This window comes from Nannochloropsis gaditana (assembly GCF_000240725.1).
Source record: "Nannochloropsis gaditana CCMP526 unplaced genomic scaffold scaffold174, whole genome shotgun sequence".
Classification (NCBI taxonomy): domain Eukaryota; class Eustigmatophyceae; order Eustigmatales; family Monodopsidaceae; genus Microchloropsis; species Microchloropsis gaditana.
The window spans coordinates 3,267-15,527 of record NW_005803779.1 but is presented as its reverse complement, the minus strand read 5'-3'; the positions used below and the strand labels follow the sequence as shown (position 1 = coordinate 15,527).

Genomic DNA, 12,261 nt, shown 5'->3' with positions numbered 1-12,261 from the left:
TATCCGGACCTTTTTCAGGTACTCCAGCCACTCCACCTTCCCTTCTTCCCCCTCCTCCACCGCCTGGATTCCCAATCTTTCTGCCAACTTCGCGCCCGCCTCCTTATCCAGGGCCTCCGCCCACATCATCCTCAGTTGCTGTACGCACCATTTGGCGGGTTCAGGGAGAAGGGCGGCGCCGGCGGAGGGCAAATTCATCTGTTGCGTCACGTCTACGGCCGGAAACACCCGCCGTTGCGCGAGGCCGACGTTCAAGGTGATGGCATGGTCGACCAGGGAATTGATTCGATGCGCCAGGCCGTGACCCCCGTCCTCCTTCCCTCCCCCCACCCCTCCCTCCTGCCCGCTTGTCACCTCCCCCTCCACCACGACCAAACCCGTCATCGCACCTCCTCCCTTGGCATCAGACATCTGCGCGCACCTCTCCAACAAAGGTCCGTGCAGAGCCAGCCCATGCTCCACCTCAGGCTTCTGCATGAATTTGGCCATCTCCGAATAAGCCGCCGCATGCCTAGACAGGTCATCGCAGACCACCAGGACTCGTCCCCCCTGGTCCCGCCAATACTCTCCCTGCGCACAGCCCGCGAAGGGGGCCAGAAACCGAAGCCCGGGGGGCATGTCCTGTGTGGCGGCGACTACTGTAACGTGCTGAAAGCAGGCACGGCGGGTGAGTTCGCCCACGGCCTCTTGGACTGCCCGGGGCTCCTGGCCAATGGCGACATAGACGCAGTGCAGTGGGGCGGTCGGGGAAGGGACAGGCGCCGCCGTGTTCTGGTTGGCGATGATCTGCAGGGCCAGCGTTGACTTCCCGCTCCCGGGCCTTCCGAAGAGTCCCACGCTCTGGCCGTGGCCGAGGGGGTGGAAGACGTCCAGAACCTTGACCCCTGTGCGCAGCCGGTGGCACAGGGGTTTTCGCGCCATGATCCCGGGCGCCCGGCGCTGGCTGCTCATGATGGGAGTGGAAGGAAGGGAAGCGGAGGAAGAGGAGGAGCTCTTTGTGTTTGTGCGGTCCGATGGAGACTCTGTGGAGTCTACTTGCTTTGTGGCCATAGCGGGTTCCAGATCAGGCAACGGCCTCCCCAAAGGATCGACGACGCGTCCCAGCAAAGACGGACCCACCGGCATGCTGAGCGCTGTGTCCGCCAAGACCGCGTGGGCGCCTTCCACGGGCATTGTCTTGTCCAAGAGGGCGACAGCCACCGTGTTTTGTTCCAGATCCACTACCAGCCCTTGCGTAAAGGACCCATCCGGCTGGGAAAAATGAACCAAATCGTGTATTTTTGCCTCGCGCAAGCCACTCACCCGTGCCAAGGCACTCTGGTGAATTTGGACCAGCGTTCCTTCCCTTGCTTTGTTCACGACGCCTCCAAAAAGTTCTGCGAGGAAGAGGTCCGCGTGAGGGGCCATGCCCCCACCTTTGAAAGAGGACAACGACCGTCCTGCGGCCCTTCTAGTTATGCTGCATAGAGGAACCAAGAGTTTTCATTGGAAATGTATCCTTGGTGTACGGAGTTGAGTGGTGGGATCGCACAAGCTCCTTGCATACCTGAAGTTGCCGTTTCCTTTGCAAACATTCCTGTGCGCCCTGTCCAGCAGGATAGCACTTTGTCGACATAACCCCCAGGGTCGCAACATAGTCCCTCGTCCTCGCAGATATCGCAGTCGTAGTGCTGCACGTGCGTGTTGTGCGTTTATGTGTTTGAAATGGTACAGAGATGTGTGTGTATGTGGTATGAGCGGTGGGGCGTGCGATGTAAGTCGGACGGCGGCGAAAGGCGGTGTTCAATTTGACAAAATGACATCAAACAGGAAGGAAAAAGTGGTAAAATCAGTCGTGACACACGTGACACACGAAAATGATAGTATGGACATGGGCGCTAATGATGAGAGTGACCATATACCACAACAGCAAACCAAAACTTCTCCATTTGCTTTTATAGTCGACAACATAGTTGGAGGCAGACCAACCTCCCCGCCAAAATTCTTCCTACACCTTCGTTGAACAGATTCTCATTGCCACCCATCCCTCACTGTCAATGGTTGCCCTACACACTCTACAGCTTATCCCAATCAATTTCGCATTCCCCTTCGTCATCACACGAAAAGTCTTTTTTCTTGAGCTCCTCTTGACGCTGCTTCAATATCACCTCTAAGTCCGGTCGGCCAGTGATTTGGAGGCGACGGATAGCCCATTGGTCATAGGCCCAGTCTGGCAACGTCAATATTGAAGAAATGCGAGCAAGGATGAGAAGTGCATCAGGCATAGAAGAAGATAGTCAGGAAAACCATGCATGTTTTGGAGTACAACACTGTCCGGTCAGGCTAGAGCACCGCGGACCTAGGCAAGAGGCGTTCGTGCGCCTGTATATTCACCAATAATAAACAAATGCTCAGTAACGAAGGCATTCAAATCAATGCTACGTACCCGCAGCGGCGCCGATAAAGGGGATCTTGGTGGCAGCGTAGACCCACCCTAGGCCGATAACTTCGTAGACGCGTCTGAAGACTTCCACACCCTTCACCACCTCCCCGTCGGGTAAAACCGCGTGGATATACTTCATGCCTGGCAATAAGAGTCGTCGTCAATGTCTGTTCCCCACACCGGTTCTTCTCACGAGGCCCTCCGCCCGCCATTCCCTGTCACTCGCGTCCCTTCACATCCCTTCTGAGTTCACAGCCGGCCACTCCAGGCAGCACACCCGACGACAAACTTCTCTCCCACTTTGATTCCTTCTGGACTACCCAAACAACCACCCAAAGTAAATACCCAAGCCCTAACTTTTACCCTCTCTTCCGCTCTTCCTACCTGCTTCATAATCCACCCCCCCGTTTTCTTCTGCCTTGAAGTTGGGGTCATTCAGATCCGTGAAGAGGATGTTGCCATCCACGTCTCGTTTTTGCAGAAATGTCACTTCCTGGTGGTAGCGTTGACATGGTAAAAAAGAGGGACCAAGAGACCGGATAGGCCAAAATGCCAGAGAAAGGTCAGGCGATCTAAATAGGGTGCAGGTTCAGGACATCATCGACAAGTCCATTACAAGACACATGCATGTTTGCCTCCATAGAGCACTGCAACTATCGTGCACCCAGCCAACAGCCTCACACGGGATACCAGGGCCAACAGAGCCTCACCAAGGACAACGATCTCACATACCTTCATGCACAGAGAGCATTTGCCGTCGTAGAGCAAGTTTATCTTCCAGGGTTTCACGTCGCTGTCAGGCGCGGTACTGGTTGTGGTAGAGCCCACGGAGGTGGCTTTTAGGGAGGACAAGGAACGTGACGGAATGGCCGACACCACGTCCCACGGAGAACTGAGGCCACTGCCAATTCCACGGGCCATGGAACGAGACAGTGGAGCCCCGCGTGCCACACCTCCCGCATGCCGGAATACGGGTACGCTGCGCAAGAGGTTTGTTGAACAGGGGAAATGGAATTGTGCTGGTGAAATGCCAGGGCCCTCGCTCCCTCATCCCTGCCATACTCTGTAAAAATTTCATGCTAACTTACACAAAAGACGCGGCAGACGTTGCCGATGACAGCGCCCAGATTCCTCTCAACAGCCCTCGAGCCATCATTTCGGCCACTATCCTATGGTTGATTGCTTTGCGGTTCGAGAATTATTGTGAGAAAGGAGCGCCGGGGCAGGCAAAGACGACTCAAACCTGCATTCCACTTTGCAAGCCCACAGCCAAAATTTGCCGACGCCTCCCTACGCTCCAAAACATTCGGCACATCGTCCCTTGAAGGTGTCGCTTGCGTGAAACGTGGACGTGAATGCAATCGGGGGGTCTCACGCGCACACTCAGCGACGACACACAAGCCTCCTTGAGACTGGTTAAGGGTGCGGTCCAATCAATTCGAGCCGCTCAAAAAAACGCTTCGCAGCACTTTCCATTCGAAGACTACAGCAAATCAACATATCGGTGAAAGAAATAAGTATAAAGTTTTGGGCATAGCGATTCTATTTCGTGCTGTCATATGGTTTCGTTATCCTGTTGCATCAAAAGTTCAAATTTCTTGCTCCTCTTTATTGACTGGACCCTGCATTGTTAAAGCTGGCATCGCTATTTCATATGTACACATGAAGCGTTGCAACTGCCCTCACACTTTCCCCTGGCTTTCGTTTACTTCTTCTTGAAGAAACTTCTATTCCGCATGTTCATTCGACGGGCCACGGCCCCACTCGACGAGGCAGACTTCTCTTCGTCATCAAACACATTCCCCAGGGAGAGTTGCTGAATGCCGGACACCACCAATAGAACGAGGGCAAATGCCACGGCATAGTACGGAGGAGGAAGCTCGGTATTGACGCCGTTGTAGACTTCCTGTAGACGAAAATGAAGGTTTGATACGGGTCAAGACGGGCAGGCAATAGCGAGAAACGAGAGCGAGAGGGAGAGAGAGAGAGCAAAGCCCCATCACTTAAACTTCATCTGAAGTCAGAGCACCGTATCAACGTTGATGATTAGAGAGCTTCCCCGCCACACCCAAGGCCAAGATGTGCAACCTACCTCCACCACCTCCCCCGCGTTCGTATACGACCCGTCGGGATTGGTGTAAGCAGGCGTGGAGGCCACCGCATCCGCGGCTTCGTCCGCCATGTCCGTCAGGGTGGACGGTACATCTTTGATGTATCGAGAAGCTGCAATCTACTCAGGAAAGAGGAGATGGAGGGGGTGAGCACATTTCCTTCGGCAGGGTCTGGAAGGCGGTAGACGGGGGGAGGAAGAGGAGGACGACAACGCTCCTCACGCACTGGCAAGGCACAGCTAATTGTGGCAACCAAACCCGCCCTTACACCAAGCTACTCCTATCCCTTTCTGGTGGACGTGTGTATTCCTATCCACGACTGCGCGTACCATGAGGTTCGTCGAGGTGGAGATGAAGGATTGAGGGGCTTCGGGCGGTAACAGCATCATTCTGGTCGCAACCTTGCCCTTGCCACATCTCGTTGGAATTCTCAAATGACCATTGAGCCCCCAACTGGGCAGAACGAAGGCATGTGACAGCACTGCACTGAAGAAAAGGAGAGACAACGTGGTTGCAATTCCTTGTCTTAGACCCATCATGAGCATGAAGACGGCGAGGCGGAGGGAAATTACGACTGCGAATCACGGCAGGCACACCCGAAATGTAACGCAATCCTCTAACCTGCAGTAAAGGAAAAGTTTTGCGTGAGTGTGCAAAGTACAAGTAGCCTTGTCGCCAACCAGAAAAGTTTCCCAGACAGTGATATCTTACGGGACCGTGCGGGGTGGAAACTGACGAAGAAAGGCTCGCCTGGGACTCACGTCGTCACATATCCATTTTACCGCAATAATTGTGGTTTTATCACCGCTTTGTACATGAAGGCACGTTTCTAAGGATCTCTTTTACGCGACCTCATCAAATTCATAGGGCCACCATGCCACCCAAGGGTGTTCACGCGAAAAAGGCGGCGGCCATGGAAAAGAAGGCCGCTAATGAGAGCGTGAAGGCGAGTCTGAAAGCAGCAGCACTCGAGGCTCAAGAAGCGGCAGCTTGGTGCGATGGTGCAGATCTTAGGACAGCAAAACGGAAGGAAGAGGAAGAAAGGAAAGCACAAGCAAGAGATGCCAAGAAAGCAGAGCTGAAGGCGTTGGAAGAGCAGGAAAACGCCATGGCAGCTTCCGTGAAGATAAAGCCCAAAAAGGTAGTAAATTCCAAACAAGCAGCAAAGAGCAATGAATTGAAGGAATTGGAAGCACAACTTAAGGCAATGGAGCTGGAGAAAAAAAAGAAGGAAGAGAAGAAAAAGGCAGCCATTGCAGACGCGGGGAAGAAAGGAAAGAAGAGTAGTGGAAAGAAAGGAGGGAAAGACGAGCTCTCCGACGACGAAAGCTTGCCTCCCTTGGAAGCCAATGTAAACAGGCAGATGGCGAATGTTGAGGTTGCGCGTGGTTTGGATCAAGCCATTGATTTAATGGGTGGCAGTCGTGGGGGAGCCGGGGGCGACGATGCCCATCCGGAAAAAAGGCAAAAAGCCGCGTATAAAGCCTTTGAGGAACGCATGCTGGCCGAGTTGAAGGAGGAGATGCCAGGCATGCGTCTTTCACAATACAAGGATCGAATCTTTGAAATGTGGAAGAAGAGTCCAGAAAACCCCATGGTGGCAGCAAGGGTGGCGGCGGGTATGGATGCTGGCGTTGGGAAGTCCCGAGGATGGTAGGATAGGAACGGAGAGCTTGATTTCGCTACAATTGTTGTGAGGGACTTTGCTGAGGGACTTTGCTCTCATCCCGTCACCTAGCTATTCTGTGAATCATGTAATCCTCCGCAGAGAAATCATAAGGCGAGCAATAGTCTTCGAAGCAGCCCTCGTTCAATGCTTTTCTACTCCTGTTTTGATTTATCATCTTCTTTGCCTCCGTGCGGACCACACGCTAAAAACGCTCAAACATTTTCTAGCATACTTGTTCTCAGCCTCCGTCTATTTGATAGATAAATGCTGTTTGATAGACATGGAAATCATCCCTGTATCCAATCCGACCAAACGACACACCAGCTGCTCGTTCTTCACGAACAGAAACAAGGGCGTGCTTCCATCTGGAAGTACCCCGTTTGCTTCCCCGTCTCCATTTACATTACTTTGAGTACTTTTATTGAGACTGTTTGAGGTGCTGTTGCTTTTTGTGGCGCTGCTATTAATATGCATTGAAGGGAACAAAGTTTTGAGCTTGGCGTCCATTTTCGGACGGCTAGCGCTCAGGAATCGAACTTTGCCTTCCGTCTCCATCCACAGCTTCCGGAAAAAGGATTCCACGACATCAGCACAAGATCCACTCCAGTCCTGATGAACGTCGATGACTGGACACATGTGAGCAGGTTGAGAAAGCTATTACCAAAATATAGCATTGCAAAAAATTTGTGCACCCAGAAACTTACCGAGAAGACGTTCATCCTTCATGAAGGACTCCCAATTTTCCATAGTTAGAGGCGTGATAATTTGATCTTGTTTATCCATTAATACCTCTTATTCAAAGTGGGCCGTTATGAACTTTGAAAAAAGGGGAAAACAGGAAGCAATTTCTGGCAAGAAAAAGGGGGGGGGGGAGGTTGTAAATTGTTCGCTCAAATAAAAATCGCGAGTTTCGTCGAGGTACCCGACAGGACACATCCCGAACTTGTCGGCCAACCACACACTTTACCACACATAGACAGTTTTTTGCGGTGGAAATCTGTGAAAAAGCCTAAAGGTATTGGCGATCCAGGGTGTCCGCCATGTTGCTATTGAATGAGGCTGATGAGCCAGAGGAGCTTTCCATCTCTACACTAGGGTGCGCAGCAGGCCCAATATTTCGTACCGCCGCCACAGGAAGTTGTCGTGTTAACGTACCCTTTTTGGATACACTAGCGCCGATAACAAAAGTGGGGGTTGCTGGTGAAGGCTTGCCACAGGGAAGAGCGCGTGAAGATGGAAAAGGAGGGGGACTGTTGCCTGGGACGGTCCTTGAGCTGTACGGAGCTTCGGGTAGCGGCAAAACCGAGGTGGCCTTGAATGCAGTGTGCGGATGGGTGCTTCCTAGAAAATTTAGCGGAGTTGGAGGGGTTGCCGTTGTTGTGGATATGGATTTTAGGGTAGACGTCCGCAGGTTACGGTGCTTGCTGTTGGGTCGTATCCGAAAAGCACTTCAACTAGGGCACGGAGGCTGGGACGAGAGGAGGCAGGGCACCAAGCGGAAATGGAGTAATGGCGAGTCTGAGACAAGCTACGGAAAGGGCATATCCGGCAATAACGGGTTCCGCGCAACGACGATGGGAAGCATTGGAACGCCTGACTCCGCCGGCGCCTGCCAAGGCGGGGAGGACACACCCTTTGTCTGGACTCAGGCCGCCATGGATCAGGTGGTGCTTGTGCGCTGTGTGGACGACTTGGAGGCATTCTCAGTCCTTGAGACCTTGAAATACGATCTTGACAGGGGCGAAGGGGCGGGTACTCCCACCCTGGTGGTGCTGGACAGCTTAGGCTCTTGCTTCTACGAGCGGAAGGCCGCAGAAAGCTGCCACCAGGGACAGTCGTGCTTTGACTACATGATAGCACGCTGCATTGGGCGGATGGCGCAGTCCCAGGCTGTCTCCGTCATTGCCTGCAAGCCGGCGCTCTTTGCCGGGCAACGGACAGTGCACGAAGGCGGGAAAGAGGGAGGGAAGGAGGAAGGGAACGGAAGGTACCGGTATCCGGGGCTGGAGCACAAAGAGTACATGCCTGGGCAATGGAGCAGGCTGGTCACGCATCGGCTCACCTTGGTCAAGGAAGGGGGAGAGGGAGGGAGGGAAGCGGTCTTCTCAGCCAGGGCGGTGCTCCTAGGGGCGCTCCAACCGCACCAGCCTGGGCCGACGTGGAAGGGCATGGGGGGAGGAGCAGGGGTGGTAGCGTCGCACTGTTGGTTTAAGGTCGAGCAGGATGGAATTTGTCAGGTGGGATGGCCAAAGGAGGACTGTGATAAGTGAGAGGTATGATAGGCCGGTTGAGGCGCTCATGTCTGGCTTTCAAGCACTCCGAAAGTGCTTTAAATGTGGAAAATGTGTATAAAGACTGTGTGAATTGCTCTAAAGGACTTGTACGGTATCATGAGATAACTAATGTTTGAAATTGAGTGAGGTAGGGGCTTCGAAAAGGCAGCACAACACGCCTGTCAAGAAGTCCACGAGGTGCCACAAGGGACGGAAAAATTAGCGACTTCACTCGCTGCAAGACGGGGCACATTTTCACACAAAAAGCAATCACGGGACTTCGCGCTTCAATCTCGCCTCTCGCGCAGTGAGAGTTGCCCCACGCCCAGACCATCCTTTTCCCCCAAACGGTTGCATCGTTCTTTTTGGAGGGTTGAATCCTCTTCCTGCACACCAGTCCTCTCCTTTTCGCCTTTTCATTCTGTTTTTTCCAACTCTTATTCCCAAACCGTCTTTTCGCACGCCTTCAGCTTTTCCGTCGCGCCGATCTAGACCTGATCAAGAAGCACGGACGCTCTTTCTACCCTTGCCCCCGTGTCCCATAGCCCTCCTCGGGCGTCTCACCCTGCAGGATATCCTCTTCCTTACCACATTCTTCCCTGAATTACAGCGTCGGTACCTCGCACTGTCTTTCTGATTTCACATGGCCTCTCCATCGCTTGACATGCAACAAAAAAGTCATGGGCGCAGCGGAGCTCCGTACTCCACCCTTCCCTTCTCACCCACCCTTCCAATTTGCTCAACCTTTGCGAGACTCTCTCTTATCAAAGGCGTCACGGCACTAGGTCTTACCTCGAGTCGCCCCATCATGTGAATGTATCACACATTCCCTTCAAAAATCGAGGATACTGGTAGATATTTGGTTCGCAATCGACATCATACTCATTTCCAAAACCTCGTTCGCGAGCTGAGCGTCCTTTCCGCCCCCTCCTTCCCTCCCGCCTTCCCTCTGTTCTTCGCAGACTCCCCTCGCAATGTCCGGGGACCCCAACGACGGAGTTTTTGACCACACCACGGGAGAAAGAGGAGCGGAGGAAGACCCCGAGGCATGCCCCATCCCATTTGCATCTTGAAAGCCGTAGGCAAGGGAGGAGGCCAGCGTGACAGATGCCGAGGAAGGGGACGAAGAGGCAGAGAAAGGGGAGGAGGTGGTGGAGGGAGTGGAAGGGGAGATCGAACAGGGGGGGGGTATCCGCAGGGGAGGGGCTGGCGTGCTGGCCGGGGCGGGGGAGAGGGAGGGGCCCATGCCAGGGCCGTCCTCGAGGTAGAAGGTGTACAGGGGGGGCGGGCCCAGGCAGGACCGGGTGGAGGAGGAGGAGGAAAAGCTCGCGGGCGAGGTGTTGGCACTGCCCGCCTCGCTCTCCCTGTCTCCAGGCATGCCGTGACCGAGGGAGGTGGCTGGCTCCCCTTCCCGCCCTCTCCTAGGGCTGTAGGCGCCAGCGGCGGCAAGCGGGGAGGCGCGCGGAGGAAGAAAGGGGGGCGAGGGAGGGGAAGAGGACGGGAGGGAGGACAGGGTGCCCGCGACCGACGCGCGGATTCCGCCTCCCCTCCCGTTCGCGTAGGCCCCGGAAGCGACCGGCGCCGAGCTGGCAGGGGGAGTGAGGGGCCTCACTGGGTGCTTCGGCGTGGGACCCGCGGCCTGTACGTGCGGCAACCGGGAGGGTTGCGGGGCGCCGAGCCGATGGGAGTGAGAAGAGAGGGCCGCGACGGTTCCCGACTGGGGCCATTCCTGTCCCTTGGAGGTTGATGAGCCGCCTCTGTGCGTCTTTGCGGTGGGCTGCTGCTGTCGTTGTGCTTGTGGCTGTGAAAGACGCTGTCCTTCCTGCCGCTCTGCCCGCCCAAGCGCGCCGCCCGCCGCCACCGACGACCAAGAGACGGAAAGCCCGCCAGTCGCCCCCGCCTGCGGAACGACGAAGGACAGGGCACTCGTGTGACTCTTGCTGCTCGCGGCTTCATGCGGACCGGCCAGGCGGTAGTCGGCCTCGGGGAGAGGGGTGGGGCGAAGGGGGCCTGCACGCACGTCCGCCGCAGGCATGGGCTGCGGCTGCCGGCACGGATGCCGGGCTTGGGGCCGCTGCCCCTGTCTGGGATCCCGCGGAGAATGAGCGTGGACGAGAGAGGCGCTGGAAGGGGACGTGCCCGAGCCCCTCCCCCCCTCCCCGCTTCGCCCTCCAATCCCCTGGCCACGGCGGGAAGGAGGAGGGAGGGACGCTGCCGCGAAAGGCTCCTGAGGGGGAAGTGGGCCGGTGCTTCCACGCACAAGGTGCTGCGCATGGTAAGGGTAGTGCGGATGGTGGGATGGATGCTGGGGGTGTCGCGGTCGGTGGGGCTGGAGCACGCCCATGGCACGTCTGGTAACGCCCGAGGCCCTTGGGTGGCTCTTGCCCGCCGATGGAGCCCGCGACTCGGAGAGCCCACGTCCATCCCTGTGGATCGCTCCGTTGCTTTCGCCTTGGCTCTTGCCCGTCCCAGGATATATTCCCGTGGCCGCGGGTGGAGGCGCCGCCGGAGGGAGGGAGGGAGGGACGGGCGGCGAAGGGTCGATCGAGGACCCAGAGGGCGAGCTGGAAGGCAAGAACGCACCGGCATCTGCGCAATCCATCTCGGCGGGGCATGTGTCGGCCGTTGGGGCCTCTTCCTCGGGCTTTTCCGCCGCCGCCGCCGCCGCCGTCCCCATGGCGTCGGCCCCCTCCTCCGCGTCTCTTCCCGCCTCCTGCCTCCCCACCTCCTCCCCTGTCCCCGATCCTTCCTGTCGTGCCCCTCCATTCGCCGCCTGTACATCCCCCTCCGTCCCTGCTCCTCCCTCCCTCGACCCGACCGCCTCCTCCATCACCCTCCCTCCCTCGCCCACCCCCGGCGCCCCGGCGGTCTCCCCAGGCCCAGGCAAGCCCCCCAATGGCGCGGCTTTCCCACCTGCCGCCCGCTTCCCGCCGCCGCTGCCTTTCTTTCTCCGCGCTTTCCGCCCGGGGTGTGGTGGCGCTGGGGTCGAAGGTGTCAACGTCCACTCCTGGCTCTTGGATTTTGCGCCAAGGCCCCCCTCTTCCCCCGCTGGGCTGTGTGATACTTGCGCCGCCAGCATCCCTGGCTCAGCCGGGCCTTTTCTTTTCAAGCCTGACTGCCTCTCTGTGCCCAAAACCCTGAATAAATGCCTGGCAAGCACGCCCAGGCTCCACACAACCATCACTCCCGCCGCGAGGTGCAGCTCTCGCTTCCAGGCAGGCACCTCCCGCAAGGGACTCAGGAAGCGACCCACCCCCCGACCCAACAGCTGGATCAACGTCCACGTGAATCCCTCCTGTGCACGCGAGGGGGTGCGTGGATGGGGAAAGGGGAGATGTGTGTGGACATGAGAGAAAAATCCTAATCAGAAGGGTCGAGTGCCGGGCGGGGTAAGGGAGGCGTGCTGGTGATAAAATCAAGGTATTGAAATGTTCCCTGAGAACGGCATACTTGACACAGGCGGCTGCAATGAATGTGCCACGCGGGAATGACGTGTACACAAGATCAGTCATGACAAGCAGAGCATTCATACCCACAAATTTGGCTATTCACCTCCTCTTGTCATATTCCGCGCTCCACCCCAAACGTACCGGGTGAAAGACGAAGATGACGAAGGTCAATGCAACAAATACATACATTGTATCCGTCCTGCTCCGCCGGCACCCCAAGCTGCCACCACCGCCATCAAAAAGGACGTCCATTGCGGGAAGCGGTTATCCCACGGCCGTGCGTCTCGATGGTGGGGAATATATGGCACTTTTCTAAGCCGCCAAAAAATGAAAGGAG

At 56.3% G+C, this 12,261-nt stretch overlaps 1 protein-coding gene across 1 annotated transcript; it reads left to right on the top strand.

Moving 5' to 3' along the window:
- Positions 1-533: 533 nt before the first annotated feature.
- Positions 534-792, top strand: NGA_2121710 (atp synthase alpha subunit; the record flags this gene model as incomplete). Its single annotated transcript, XM_005855530.1, has 1 exon — positions 534-792. A coding segment is annotated over one exon (259 nt), but the record flags the coding sequence as incomplete, so codon positions are not given.
- Positions 793-12,261: the final 11,469 nt, after the last annotated feature.